The sequence below is a fragment of the Esox lucius genome, chromosome 2 (genome assembly GCF_011004845.1).
Source record: "Esox lucius isolate fEsoLuc1 chromosome 2, fEsoLuc1.pri, whole genome shotgun sequence".
In the NCBI taxonomy this organism is placed as follows: Eukaryota; Metazoa; Chordata; class Actinopteri; order Esociformes; family Esocidae; genus Esox; species Esox lucius.
The window spans coordinates 32887501-32903571 of record NC_047570.1 but is presented as its reverse complement, the minus strand read 5'-3'; the positions used below and the strand labels follow the sequence as shown (position 1 = coordinate 32903571).

General features: G+C 44.9%; 1 protein-coding gene across 1 annotated transcript in view; it reads left to right on the top strand.

Annotated features, from left to right (window-relative positions):
- map2k5 (mitogen-activated protein kinase kinase 5) overlaps nucleotides 1-16071 on the top strand; it is a 62765-nt gene that overhangs the window by 35671 nt on the left and 11023 nt on the right. Inside the window, exons 18-21 of the mRNA XM_029124793.2 lie at nucleotides 4928-4954; nucleotides 5330-5362; nucleotides 14100-14161; nucleotides 15432-15477. Of these exons, the coding sequence (XP_028980626.2) occupies nucleotides 4928-4954; nucleotides 5330-5362; nucleotides 14100-14161; nucleotides 15432-15477 (168 nt within the window). The remainder of the gene's footprint in view (nucleotides 1-4927; nucleotides 4955-5329; nucleotides 5363-14099; nucleotides 14162-15431; nucleotides 15478-16071) is intronic.

Here is a 16071-nt window from a genome sequence, read left to right as displayed (position 1 = left end):
GTTTTCACACCCCATTTATTACTTCTTTTGTCTCTCCCTCTCCCTGACTGCTTCTTTCACTGCCTCTCTCTTTTGTCTCTCCCATACTGTCTTCCCTACGTCTGAAATTTGAAGTTACACCAAAAGAGAAAGTAAGTGTGTGTGTCTGTCTGTCTGTCTGTCTGTGTGTGTGTGTGGGTGTGTGTTAGCAGTCACGGAGACCTCCCGCTGCCACCACTCTCCTCATGTCGCTGTTAATTTTCCCTGCTCCATATGGCGTTGCAGACAGTTCACCTGCAGGCTGTGGCACAGCCCTGATAGAACGGGTGGAGTGGCGGCGCAGCGGCTTAAGCTTGCCAGGCGCAGCCGGCAGACATCCTCAGGCCCAGGCTGTCATTTACGCAGACGCCCGCGCAGCTGTCTGCGCTGAATCCCTCCCCGTGCCCCCCCCACCCCCCCCACCCTTGTCTGCACCCTCCGCCATCTACCCGACCGGAATGAGGCGCCTGGGATTCAAACACGCTAGGGGCTGTCAGGAGAGCGGGGTCAGATTATGTGGGGAGGAATCTGAAGGTCAGGGAGGTGCTGCTTGTGGTTGCCGAAAAGGCTGTGGTCCTCACCCCTTCCATTTTGGTATGCCTGTTGGCATGCGCACGCTCAGTACCTGTGTATCTGTGTATGTTTGGGTGTAGGTTCGGTGGGTGGGTGGGTGGGTGGGTGAGTGAGTGGGTGTGTGTGTGTGTGTGTGTTGGATGTTGGGGGATGCGGACTGTGTCAGTTGCCTGGAGTATGGGTTGGCAGTGGCAACAACAGAACACAGCGTGGCGTTTTCATCCCATGTTTGTCATTGATTAGAGACGGCCTCTTTAATTCCTCCCCGCCCCATGTTGTGATCCATTTGCATTCTTTGTCAGGAGCTAATGGAGTTTTCTCACGGCTCGCTCTGAAAATCTTTGAAGACACCAGATTCAATGCGATGTGTATACAGCCGCTAGCTCATCGCACACTAATTGATTTGGTGCCTTTCTTCGTTCACCGTTATTGTTGACGTTTTTGTTTTCCCTCATTTTCCTTTTCCTATATCTCAAATTGTTCTGCATAGGAAGAGAAATAAAAGTAGTTCAAATATGTTTGAGTGTTCACTTGTGTTCACTGAACTGTTTTCTAAACATCTACAAGAATTGATGAAGGCGGCTATTTATATTCTGGGACTTTGTTTGAAGATGTTCAGGCTCATTTATGGTGATCATGTAAAAATGTCAAACAAATGGTAGGGAATGCAACAGATAAATTATTGTGTCTTCGGCGTTGAGTAACGTAGACTCTTTTGACACTATCCTCTTATTGTGTTGTGCAATGAGTTTCATTGTCTTTCATATGAAGGATCCTATTTGAATGCCTTATCTGTCTGTAAACGTTCTTTGTGCTTTTGTTCTTTTAGCGGATAAGTGACATTAATTATTAATGAACGCTCCTCTGCATTCTTCCAGAATTTGGCACGTTTTTTTTTTACATTCAGTGAATTGCTCAAATTGACTTCCCCTAAGATGATATAATAGAAATTGTGACGCAATAAAACGCAAAAGCAATCAAGAATTTGTTTCATCATCGTCTCTACTGTGGTCTTGAGTCCTTTTCTATGATCTTGAAGAGGGTTCTGGAAAACGGGCAGGGACACTGCTGTCCTAGCTTCCAGAGAAAGCTGGTGCCAACCTGGCGGTGACAGGACAGAGCTTGGCCTGAGCTGAGCCTGCGCGGTGGGACAGCCAGTGGACGCCTAGTCTGACTGTGAGATGACACGTGCCTGGTTGAGGACCCGTGCTGCTTTGGGTGTGAGATAAGGTCTGCTCAGAAAACCTTTTCTAGAGCATTTACCTGCTGGAGCGAGTCAACGGCTTTAGGTTACCGGAGAGAAAAAAATGGTGATGTGCCAAATTTCTTTGCAGTTTCTTGTCGACTGCGTTTTTTGCGGAGATTGACAACCTTTCTGAATGAGTCATCCGCATAGCAAAGATAGGTTAGACCATATGAGGACATGACAGAGCCAAGTGACTTGGTTGGAGTGTGAAAAGGTTCTCGAACTGAGCCCTGGGAGACACCAGTAGGACGTGCCTGTGGAGCGCTCTCAGATCCTCTCCACGTCACCAGGTTTGAGCAGCCTGCCGGGTACGATGCTGTCCGAATGTGCTGAGCCTGATACGCCCAGATCTGAGAGACTGGAGGAGAAGATCTGATGGTTAGCGGTGTTTAAGGCAGCGGATAGATCTAGGAGGATGAGAACAGGAGACATGGTAGCAATTTCTGTTGAGAAACAACTCATTTTTACGTAGTTTTCTTGCAGGTGCAGTGTCATACATTCGACAAGTCGCTCAGTCTTTCAGCCATATGGCCATTGGTGGGGGTCTCTGACTGGCTCTGCAAGCTCCTCCTGGGTATGGTTGCTTGGCACTTGGCCTGTAGGCTCTTTTTATGAAAGGAGTTTTTGGTGGTAGAGTATTGCCAGAGCTTTGTCCGTTCTTCAACATGTGCGATCTTGCTTGTTCTCCTTCCCTGCCTTTTTAGTTATATCGGTCGCACATAAAAAAAAACTGCTTTATACAGCTGTGGTGGCCTTTGGAAAGCTTTTCCATGCTTTCTGAAGGTATAGCGGTGTTCATGGCTGGAGAGTAGTTTCTCTGCTGACCCCACCTCGCCAATGCCTTTGAGATTACTGACCATCACTGCCAGAGAGCCAACGGAGCCAGATCCCAGTATGACAGACTTCTTTCCCAATGTGGTTGTGTATTCTCTGGACATTACCAGAACTACATCTTTTCTCCAAACGTCATTCAGAAAACAGTGCAGATAGTTTTCACGCTTTTTGATCACTGTGTGTTTCCTGTGCAGCGAGGTACGGACACAATGCAGTAACATCCGAGTGTCGGCCTCCGAGTTGTATGGTGAACAGTGCTGGCAGTGGTGAGGCCTCAAGATCTGTTCCAGTGCGAGTCATGTTGAAGACACTCAGCTCCATCTCCCACTTTGAAGGTTATGTATTGAACCTGGTCCTTCCTGTACTCGGACCACGCCTCAAGAAGAGGAGGATGTTCTTTATTACCACACGACCCGAACTTGGACTTGATTTTAGGGGCTTCCGGACATATTTTAGTCACACTTTTGTTGCTTGACGTTCTGCATTCTAGCCGCTCATTGGTTTCCCGGCTTAAATTAGTCCCTTTAGATTAGATTGCTTTGGCTCCAACCATCAAGAACTTGGGTGCACTGCAGGCAAACCTCACAAATGTGTTTTGCAGTCTCGTAACTTCGACAAGTGGCGTTGCATCCCACAGCTGGTGGACGTTGGACGCCAAAGTGGGTGGTGGGTTCAATTATCACAAAAAGAAAGTTCTTTGCCTCATCTTCTTCAATAGAGGACCATCCATGCTGGGAGTAGCTATAGACAGACCCCAGACTCTAGATATGCAATTCACCGAAGTCAGTCTTTGTCGCTGTGCCTCCCACAGCAAATCTTGTTTGTAAGCCACAAGCAGAATTTGAACTCCTGGCCACAATGATGGTGCTGTATTTACTATTGTATTTTACCATGGAATTTTCTTCTCTCCCTTTACCATGAATGGAATCCATCCAGATGCAAGAGTATATTGACCATCCTTCCTTTTGCATTCTTTCTTGATTGTTGTATATTAAATTTGCATGAAATGATTAAAGATTTTCCAGTTTATGTTGAGAAATGAAAACACTATCAGAGTCATTTAAAGATTTTCTTTGTAGACTGTATAATCATCATCATTGGGCACTGGCTGCCCTTCATGATAAACGTAGTACATTGTGATAGGTTAATTAGTTCACAATCTTATGTCCTTCAAGGTCTGTGTTAAACAGAGGAAGACGGGAGAGCTTTGTCACACACCTCACTTTGTTGATGCTAGATGGAAAAACCTTGTACAGAAAGCACAGACACTTCATGCAGCAAAAGCTCAAATAAGTTTGCCTTCCACAATCCAGTGTCACCACCGAGCAGCTTGAAATGTTGAGTAATTATTTCCGAATGAATCCTTTTTTTTTTCTTTCATAGTCGTATATAATGTGTCTGAATCAGGCGAAATGGACATTGAAGCCATGAAGGGGTCTCTTGATATTTACCGCAAGTGCAAAGCTGTATTTAATTGAGAGAATGAATCAATAAGTGCTCGAGCACATGGTCAAAAGAGCCTATGAAACGAGCAATTTATTTACTGAACATAATCAGGCATCTAGCCCATGCAGAGGACCTTGAGACTACCAATCTGTATGCACAGTCTGACTACTAGAAACTCTGTTTCTGTGGTGTGCATTGTGCTTTTCGGCAATGAAAGAAACTTCAAGGCCTGTTTCATGTCTCAAGTAAACGCATAAATACTCGATGAGAAGGGCTGGCATTTCGGGACATTCTTGTCTTTTGTTTTGGAACCTTGTTTTCTGTTGATTGTCGACAGTTGATGACAAAAGAGCTAATACACTGAAGCGTTTTCATTGCTAGCAAAATATTTCCGTTGTTTATTTTAGTGTTTGACCATAACCCCCTTTTGGCCTCTAAAAATAAGCCAAAGTCATTATTTTTTAGTATTGTTTCCATAGCCTTTAGATTTCTATTTTAAATGTACATTATGCACAATACATTCTACAACCCTGCATCTTTAGACAACCTGGAGGGTATGGTACTGAAGATGAAATTAAAATAGCTGAATCTCTCCCCCTTTGCCAAATGAGAACAAGGCTATTAACATTTGTGTATTTTCATTATGTAAATGGTGTTAACACATGCCCACGAAATGCCCACCAGGGATGCCATCATTTTCTCCCAGTGATCATAATGTGTCCGAGTGCGCGCTTTTGATTATGACATGCTAATTACACATTCCCCCCCCTCTCCCCCCACTTCTCCTCTTGTCTTCGTCTTGCTTTACAGATTCAGAAAAACCAAGGATCTTTAATGGTGAGATTTTATGCGTTTTTGGAGGGGGGGGGGTGTAAAAAAAAATGCAGGGGGGGGGGGGGTGTAGCTGAACCCCCGGCAGTGTTTCACTCTCGAGTGGTTCCCTCATTTGAAACATCCCACAAATTGTGTTTGGCAATGAACTGATACAGCGGGCCTTAACTGCCAGTATTAGATAAGGTGCCATTATAGAATAATAGAAACATTCGGAGTGCCTCGGCTCTGCCTGAGCTTGCTGCTTTTGATTAATCTAAATACATACCTTTTTATTACATTAATGATTTTCTTTCCCACCATCGGTGCGTTGCGTGTAGGCTAATACGTTTTTTCTTTCTCCCTGCTCCTTCTTTCCTCTCCTCGGTCCTCCCATTCAAGCCTCTCCAGTTACTGCAATGCATCGTTGATGAGGTGAGTCGCCGTCTTATGTGCTTTCGCTTCTAAAGTCATTCCTAATGGGGTGGAAAGCTTATATTTTGTTTCCTAATGAAGCACAGTGCTCAGACGGCTTCGCTCGCGCTCGCTCACCCCTCCGCCCCCCCCCCACACACAACCGCCTTGAGCCATTTCGCACACTACCCACACTGCCTCTCTGAGTGGCCCTGTAGACACACACAGCTCACATTCGCACATAGACACACATGCACTGCTGCTTTGAATTATTCTACAAACACACACACACACACACTGCTGCCTCCAGTCATTCTACACGCGTTCACACATTGTGCTCGACAGCCAGGCGGAAAAAGGATTGAAGCAGACTGCTTAAAGGTGAGTTTGTGTAAAACTAGTTGGTGCTCAAGAACCGTCTTAAGAGAATCACTCCTTCATTGATGAATAGGTGAAAATTTTTTTCTTACTGTTATCTCACCGCCAAATGAGGACAATATATCTGTGGCTAGTGTAGAATGTTACAGGAGGGTGCTTTACTACACTGTATGATCCAAAAGCCCTGTTATTGTCGGAGTCGGCCCAAACGGCTGTTACTTGTTTAGTGACAGTCATGGCCCCCCTACATGTGTAAACCTCATCACCCGCGAAAGGCCTCCCTGTGTCCAGGAAGTGGAAGCCAAGGTGGACCTGGGACGGCCTTCTGACCGCTTTCTCATTGATTGACTATCTGATATACTTGGTTTTATTGTTCCCAAAGATAGAATATCTTATGAACATAGTGGACTTAATGATTTGCCCAGAATTTATAGAAAGACTCAAGTGTTGCCCAGTAGCATCTAACTAGTCTGTTCCCAGCTCTGCCCACCTTTTCTAGGTTTTATCCAGCCAGATTCACTCGTCTCCAATTGGATACAACATCATGTGGGCTTTTTAAAATGTTCACTCGATAATTACCATATATTCCCAATTAATTTTATGATATTTAGTTTTGGTAAAATTTTGTGAAAATGTGCCAACGTTTAGTACCTGTGTTTGATTGTGTGTGTCATTGCCGCCAAATGTTGATAGACAATCGCCATTTCTGTGCCAAGTGCACACTGCAGTGTTAGCGCACACACACACACATTCAGGTGCTTATACACACACAAAGCATGAGTACACACAGACACACACAGCCGTGGTAATGTAGCGTGACCACAGACCACAGAGCACCAGGGTTGTTAGGCCAACCAAAATGTAGCATTAACCTTGACCTCTGACCTACAGAAGCACATGCTAGCGGAACCTTGACACACTTCCCTTTCCTGTACGCACACACCGGCTTCTGGGGTGTATTTTAAGAGAGAGGATAAAAATATATATATATATATCTATTTGAAACGCCTGTTTTAACTGATCACTTGAGTTGTCTTTATTTTTGTTGATATAGTGTTTTTCCTTGCGCTGGGTTGGTGTGCATGGATCACTTCTTTCCTCTGTTTTGAGCACCTCGCAACGAGGGACCTTTCCCTATCTGTCGCCGCTCTCCGTTTCCGCTTCAGCTCCTTGCTGACACATGCTAATAGCTAAAATGCCAGGAGAGATCCGAGCCCCACCCAACACACACCAACCTCTACCGCACATTGAACATACCGCGCTTGTCCTTTACATGTATAGATTGGGCGTAATTAATAATTAAACGCTTGCAGTTGTAATGGGTTGACCTGGCTGAACTGTTCATTAGTCACTAAGGCGGAGGCATCAATCAAACTATTTTCTCCATCGCCCTTTGCTGCTTCCCCCTGGTGGCGGGGAGGGGTTAACGGGCTCTCTGGGGCTGGCGGCTACCACCACCCTACATTCACAGTCCAAGGGCTTAGTGATGACAGGAGACACACGGCTGGGAATACCCTGACGGTATCGGAGGCCGTGGACATTGGAATTGGTTAGAAACGGGACAGGACTGGAGCGGGTCAAGGTGGCATGGGCTGACCAATCAGCACCCACGTGGATGAAGCCCCGCCAAGCGACATGACCTCAGAACAGGGCTCGTTGTCCAAGGCGGTATTGTAGCCTTCCAGAGCATTTGGGCAGAACACGGTCGTCCGGACTTTCTTGCAGAACACTGTCGTCCGGATTTCCTGCAGAACACAGTCGTCCGGACTTTCCTGCAGAACACGGTCGTCCGGACCTTCCTGCAGAACACGGTCGTCCGGACCTTCCTGCAGAACACGGTCGTCCGGACCTTCCTGCAGAACACGGTCGTCCGGACCTTCCTGCAGAACACGGTCGTCCGGACCTTCCTGCAGAACACGGCCGTCCGGACCTTCCTGCAGAACACGGCCGTCCGGACCTTCCTGCAGAACACGGCCGTCCGGACTTTCCTGCAGAACACGGTCGTCCGGACCTTCCTGCAGAACACGGTCGTCTGGACTTTCTTACAGAACTCCATCTTACAGAACTGCCATTTCTCAGCTGTAACCTTGGTGGTTTTGAACTCTTAAAATTATGAACACCGTTAATTAAATCCAAAACAAAAACAAAGACGACATTGTTATGTCTTTTTGGTACTATGGGAACGAAACAAGACACACTCTTCATTTGAATGCGTGTGTGGTCACGCGCGCACACAGACACGGACGGACGGACGGACGGACGCGCACGCACACGCACACGCGGGTCTGTTTTAAGGATCATTAATATTGGTCTTGCTGCAGGTGTATCTGGGGGACAACAGGGGCGTGCTTGGCAGCTCTCACACAGTCAGACAGCGCCACGTTGCCATGGGACTGCTGGGGATCATGAGGCTGGTCGTCGTGGGAATCAGCGGAGAGCTAAATAAACATGGAAATCTTCTGTATCTTTTATGTCCAGGTTCAGACACACTACTGGGATCTTGAGCAAACAGCCGTTCTTAACCTTGGAGTGCTCTTGAGCTGTGCTGTTAGAAATGTATTCTCGACACCTTGCATGTAGGATTGCTGCAAGGAAGAACTGGACCGTTGTACTGTCTGTTGGCCGAAGGGGTCGTAGGTGTTTTGGGAAGTTTTCCTTTTCCAAACACCTTTTGAGGGGCGTTTTGTTTTTGGACTCCAGAGGGTTTTACAGTATTCTCTTGTTTTCATACCAGTAGTTATTTTTCTCTTCCACTCGTATCTCTCCATCCTTCTCTCTGTGTCCACTGTGTTTCAGCACCTGCCGATCAGTAGAAATTCCCCTCTGCCCTCCTGTCCTTTTTGCTGTTTCCCCACAGTCTTTGAGTGAGTCTTGGACTATCGAAGTGTAACAAACTGCTGCTATAATATATTTAAAGTTGTTGTTTTTATGCATTGATGAAACTCTGTGTACAATGCATCTGCCAAGTGAAAGAGGCCTGTTTTCTCCCCCCCCCCAAATAAATGACTTTTTTCAATCTGAAGTCTGCTGCTTTTTACAGATATATCTCCTATATGAAATCTTCTGGTGGCCAGGGCTGATTATTTTCACCTTCCCCCTTCATTGATTTCCTAAAGGAGATTTTTTCCTTTACCTCATTGTGTGTGTGTGTGTGTCTGTTTGTGTGTGTGTGTCTGTTTGTGTGTGTGTGTGTCTGTTTGTGTGTGTGTGTGTGTACATACATTAGTGAACCCATTTACCTGACTACCTTTTGTTAATGTCCTCTCTCACTCGCTCCATCTGTATCTCTGTCCCTCTCTTCATCTGGATCTCCATATCTGCCTTTCTCCCATCTTTTAAGCATCGCCTTTATTTGGAAGGACAGAAGAGGATATTTGACCCATGATTCTCCTAAACCATATCTGTAATAACTGCAATGAGACCATATACCAATTTACATTGCTTCTGTCTCTCTGACTCCTTGATCAGCGCTCCTCTAACTAGAACTGTCTTGGTTTCTCTGGCCCTGTAATTACGGATCTCATTTTGCCTGATAATTGCGCTGGGCCAATGACATGTATATTTACTGCTGTGTGTTGGGGGGGGTGGGGGGGGGTGGGGGGGGGGGTAATGGTGGTCAGAGGGAAAAGATGGGGGCCGTGGCTTTCATCATCATGCTCGTCTCTGAAGCGACGCTATACACGCTACACATCAAAGTCGGGCCCTATTCTCCTCTGCTGTGGCAATGAATACATGCATGAGTGTGCGTGCACGTGTACACGTGTGCTCAGGCGTTTCAGGTGTGCGTGTGTTTGCGCCTTTGTGCTGCACGACACATTCCCGTGTGTGTGTGTGTGTGTGTGTGTGTGTGTGTGTCTCTCTATCTTCCGGCAACACACAACATCTCTGCTGGGGGAGATTGTTTGGTTCTCTCTCTCTCTAAACGGTGTGTACACTGAGGCATGTCACCTGTACTGCTGCAGGCTGCATTTGTGTAAGAGTGAGAGAGACGGATACTCTATTGCTCATTCAAGCAGCGGCAGAACTTGGAAGTGGAGCGAGATTAGAACGAGACGTTCCTTTGTTAATTTAAATGGGTGCATGTATCATAGTTTGCCGGGACTGGGTTGTGTCAGAAATAGGAAAAGCTACCCAGAGGTGTTTTTACTGGCAGGGAGCATAGTGTGTGTGTGTGTGTGTGTGTGTGAAGGGTTGGTTTTCACTGGAAAGCTTTTTGACGTGTTTGTACCTTTCTTTGGTCACCGTTACGTTGACAGGCTTAGTTCTCTCCCTCTGGCAAAAAACAGATGACAGCTATTATTTTTCTATTCAACAGATCCCCCCTGCGTTCCAATTCCCTTTTCGCCGCATTCTCTCTTTTATGTGTAATTTTACCCGATATCAAATTTTTTTTGTTTTCCCTGTCCATCCGTCATGTGTCTCACATTCATAATGTAGCGTAAAGTTGCATCCCCTCTTTGGAAAGATTGTATTATGTCACTATACTAGACATTGCTCTTTGGCTCTTTTCCGAGTAATACCAGTCAAACAACACACCTTTTGTTTTTGTTTGCAACCTCACTCATTCACTTTTTATTTGACCTAAATACATTCCTAGCTATTTTTGTTATATCATTGCTGTTGTTTACTATTTAATACATCTAATGTAATTTTGTCAACATGATGATAAAAGCAAAGGTGTTGCATTATTGGTAATTAACAAATAGGCTGTGAAAAAATGTGAGTATCATATGAGTCTAAACTTTAATTTTGTGAAAATTGTTTAAAGAACAAAAGGGAAATAAATAGAAATCACCAATAAAATCATTTTTGAATAAAATACTTTTTGGCACCACTTAAACATCACAATTATTAGCATCACTTAAATCTTATGAACAAAATATATTTACATACACTCACCTAAAGGATTATTAGGAACACCTGTTAAATTTCTCATGAATGCAATTATCTAATCAACCAATCACATGGCAGTTGCTTCAATGCATTTAGGGGTATGGTCCTGGTCAAGACAATCTCCTGAACTCCAAACTGAATGTCAGAATGGGAAAGAAAGATGAGTTAAGCAATTTTGAGCGTGGCATGGTTGTTGGTGCCAGACGGGCCGGTTTGAGTATTTCACAATCTGCTCAGTTACTGGGATTTTCACACACAACCATTTCTAGGGTTTACAAAGAATGGTGTGAAAAGGGAAAAACATCCAGTATGCGGCAGTCCTGTGGGCGAAAATGCCTTGTTGGTGCTAGAGGTCCGAGGAGAATGGGCCGACTGATTCAAGCTGATAGAAGAGCAACTTTGACTGAAATAACCACTCGTTACAACCGAGGTATGCAGCAAAGCATTTGTGAAGCCACAACACGCACAACCTTGAGGCGGATGGGCTACAACAGCAGAAGACCCCACCGGGTACCACTCATCTCCACTACAAATAGGAAAAAGAGGTTACAGTTTGCACGAGCTCACCAAAATTGGACAGTTGAAGACTGAAGAATGTTGCCTGGTCTGATGAGTGTCAATTTCTGTTGAGACATTCAGATGGTAGAGTCAGAATTTGGCGTAAACAGAATGAGAACATGGATCCATCATGCCTTGTTACCACTGTGCAGGCTGGTGGTTGTGGTGTAATGGTGTGGGGGATGTTTTTTTGGCACACTTTAGGCCCCTTAGTGCCAATTGGGCATTGTTTAAATGCCACGGCCTACCTGAGCATTGTTTCTGACCATGTCCATCCCTTTATGACCGCCATGTACCCATCCTCTGATGGCTACTTCCAGCAGGATAATGCACCATGTCACAAAGCTCGAATCATTTCAAATTGGTTTCTTGAACATGACAATGAGTTCACGTACTGAAATGGCCCCCACAGTCACCAGATCTCAACCCAATAGAGCATCTTTGGGATGTGGTGGAACAGGAGCTTCGTGCCCTGGATGTGCATCCCACAAATCTCCATCAACTGCATGATGCTATCCTATCAACATTTCTAAAGAATGCTTTCAGCACCTTGTTGAGTCAGTGCCACGTAGAATTAAGGCAGTTCTGAAGGCGAAAGGGGGTCAAACACAGTATTAGTATGGTGTTCCTAATAATCCTTTAGGTGAGTGTATATTCCAACTAAGATGTTCCTTACATAAGTCTTTGTCAATCTTTGGGAACTCGATTACATTTCGTTTCATTGGGTAACAAATATGATGTGACAGCCTGGCTTAGTCCTCCAGCAACATGGGAAAGGCCAGCTTTTGTTTTTTAATTGAGACAAAAGGTTTGTTGACCTTCACAAATCAGGCATTGTCTTTAAAAAGATTACTACATGCATCTAAAGACCCAGTCGTTAAGAAATGTAAAACAATTGGAGCTGTGTTTTGACCCCAACCACAGTGAGAAGAGTGGTTGTCACAAAAATCACCAAGGATCACGGTTTGAGATGTAGGATATTTTGGGGTCACTAATTCTCCAAAACAATGATTTATAAGCCACCTCCGTCCACAAAAGTTATTTGGAAAGGTTGCCGGAAGATAGCCTCTGATGTCCCCAAACCTCAAAACATAAGCGCTTGGGGTTTGCTACATGTATTTGGAACATTGATTGCACCCAGGTTCTAAGGTCTGATGAGATTAAAAAAGGGTATTCTGGCAACAAACCGCAGAGGCGCTTTTGGTGTAAAAAGATACATGGTCATATAGAAAATAACCTAATTCCCACTGTGAACTATGGTGGTGGATCTCATGTTATGGGGCTGTTTTAATAACAAAGGCCCTGGGAACCTGATTAGAATAAATTGCAACATGGACTCCATCAAGTACCTGGAGATTTCAGGTAAAAACCTGTCTGCCTCTGCCCAGAGACTAAGACTGGGTTGTTTTTGGATCTGCCAACAGGACAATGATCCAAAACATACCTCCGAAATGATTCACGGACCCGCAGCATTTTTTCAAGTTTTTTTTCGAGGTTATAGATGGTTTCTGGTTGGGTTTGGTTTCTCCATATGGATCAATGGAAGGGCGGTTATAGGCAGTCTCTGGTTATGTCTGATTTCTCCATATGGTGGAGAGTTATAGAGGGTCTCTGGTTGGGTCTCTCCATATGGTTGGTTCTGGTTTCTCCGTCACAGCTGTACATGATATGGCTGATTACTCCTCCATCAGATGGGGAGTTTAGCTTTTTCTATTGATAAAAAAAATGAGTATCATACTTTTTACTTATAAAATGTCCTACTCCACACCTTACACTAGGTTTACCTGAGAAAATGTAATTCTAGGTCATAATAAAAAAGAATATTCTACTTAATTGTTCTTGTGTTCCTCACATTCTAATTGACTTAAGTCCAGTCTTTGCTCTGTGTACAGCCGAGACATACTTGAATGAAACCAGCTACCCCCGGTTGGCCTAAATGCTCCTCTGTTTTTCACTCCCCAGGGTGTTTTTCTCTCCCCAGGGTGTTTTTCTCTCCCCACTGTGTTTTTCACTCCCCATGGTGTTTTTCACTCCCCAGGGTGTTTTTCACTCCCCACTCTGTTTTTCACTCCCCACTCTGTTTTTCACTCCCCAATGTGTTTTTCACTCCCCAATGTGTTTTTCACTCCCCAATGTGTTTTTCACTCTCCAGGGTGTTTTTCTCCAGATCTCTGTGACTGTCTTGTGGTAGTTGATTGCACAAGAACATGACAAGGTTGTTCAACTAAAGTCCCTGACTAGCAAACAGCAACACACTACCTTTATAATATCATTCAGATTTTATTTTTATTCATACAGCGTCCCTGCCCAGTGAAAGATACTTTACTTTCTAAAAAACTTTGTGCCTGAATGCCCTAATGAATGAATGAGTTTTAATTTTACTCTTTCACGTCCAAATATCCTATATTTCATTTTTATTCTTGTCCAGGGTGGCCTCTGTCGCTCACACTTCTTCTCACCCCCACTTACTCCCTCCCTCCACCTCTGATTCCTAAAGGAGGTTATTTCCTTGCCTCATTGTGTTCATCCTACAATAGGTGGGGTTCAGGTGCAGTTAAACGCTACCTCTTTTTACTAAGGAGGTGGGACAATGTACAGCCGCCTTCAGAAATATCCTCCTCATCAAGGTCGGCTTTTCTCAGCAAAATGTGTTTTAATAACTACAGTTCTATAGTTCAGGGTTGGGGTGGGTTGATGGGGGGGGGGGGGGTTCTTGGAGTTCTGGTTTTGTGTTCTTAACCAGTGGATACAGTTCTAGGTGCAGTGATTATGAGGAATCAAGATTTTGGGGGGGATTTGTGTAATTGCATTTGTTATTTAAGGAATATTCAAGGTTATTAATATGTTGTTTAGTTCCCAAATTGTTTGCCTAGATTTCCTTTAAACAAGGTTGATTTACTCTCATCGTGTCCTGTCTTTTTTCCCTCAGAACCCCCCTGTTCTTCCTGTGGGTCAATTCAGCGAGAACTTTGTCCATTTCATCACACAGTGGTGAGTTCCCACTTCCTTCAACTAGACTCCCTTAAGTCTCCATTTAAGGTCGGTTTCAACGGCACACGTTTTCTTAAGAAGTAACCCAACACATTAACCTAGTGCAAGCTTTAATTCAATGAATTAAAGATCACTCTTCATTTTCCATTAGAGCGCAACTTTTTTTTGTGCCCCTTAATGAGACCTCTACGACCGCTCTTTCCCATTTTGTAGGGCGCTTTCATACCTGGGTACATGTCATGTAGGTTCCACATTACCACTGTGTCGTCCTCCACCGTCCTCTGTTGGGTGCCTGCTGTTAGGCTGGGCGCCCCGGCTCCCAGACGGGATAACAAGGACGTGTCGTGGCCCTGTTCACAGGGCTCTTCAGCAGGACAAATGAATCGGCTGAACGGTTCATTACTGTAGCCGCACATCACAATATTTACACTGTCCATGCCCCTGAGGGCTCGCTGGCCTCCTATTACCTTAGCAAACAGGCCCCTCACCTAGGGGAAAGGGACCCACGGCAGAAGCCAACCGGCCAGAAGCATGACCGTTCGGCGTTAGTGTCTGCGTGTGCACGTTCAAGCAGTTCTGTGTACACTTCTGTGTGTGTGTGTGTGTGTGTGTGCGTGCGTGCCAGCTGTTGTTTATCCATCTCGCTGCCTTATTTACTCAAACAGGGCACCTTTCTGTCTCCTTACCGTGCCGGTGCCCGCCCTGGCACCAGACTGGCACGCCACCTCCTGGGCTATTCTTAGAGGGCTGTGGTCCATCCCTGCCCGCTGTGATTCATGGCGCGGTAACGCGGTTAGCTCCGGACGGACCTCTCTGGTACCGCTCACTAATCCCTCACAGTCCCCTATGTAGGTCGCCCTGACAAATGTAGTGGCTAAGTCACTGTCTGTTTGGGCAGTGTGTGTGGTTTTAACAGTCTTTAGTGTAGTTTGGTAGTGATGCTAGATAATAGAGCAAAACACACACACTGTCAGGGAGACCTTTTGCATGACTGTGGACTGGATGTCAACAAATGTAATTATCATAATGCATAAACTCTACGATCTCCGTTCTGCTGAGCTCAAGGTCTGACAAAGGCACCACTGGGACTGTCTGGCAGTTAGGCTTTTTTACTAATACTCTTGGATGATTGCCGCTATGTGCTCATTTGGATATTACTATTGGGATATTTTATAATGCACTCAGTGAACTGAAAATACAATTGTTTTTACTATTGGAAAAGGCTATGCATGCTTTGTGGTAAAACAGTTATGTGTTATTATTTTTTCAGCATGAGAAGACTACCCAAAGAGAGACCTGCCCCTAACAACCTGATGGTGAGTTTCCAACACCTATAGAAACTGAGTTCTGAGTCTGAATTGAACCAGGAGCCTCTCTGAAAACTCCCTGTACCAATCTCTATCTCTCTTTATCTCTCTCTTTGTCTGTGTCTCATTATCTGTGTTTCTATCTTTCTGTCTATATCTCTTATTATCTTTATCACTCTCTGTGTGTATCTCTCTCTGTCTGTACCTCTCTCTGTCTGTACCTCTCTCTGTGTGTATCTCTCTCTGTCTGTATCTCTCTCTGTCTGTATCTCTCTCTGTGTGTATCTCTCTCTGTGTGTATCTCTCTCTCTCTGTGTGTATCTCTCTCTCTCTGTGTGTATCTCTCTCTCTGTGTGTATCTCTCTCTCTGTGTGTATCTCTCTCTCTCTGTGTATCTCTCTTTCTGTGTGTATCTCTCTCTGTGTGTATCTCTCTCTCTCTGTGTGTATCTCTCTCTCTGTGTGTATCTCTCTCTCTGTGTGTATCTCTCTCTCTGTGTGTATCTCTCTCTCTCTGTCTGTATCTCTCTCTCTCTGTCTGTATCTCTCTCTCTCTGTCTGTATCTCTCTCTCTGTCTGTATCTCTCTCTCTGTCTGTATCTCT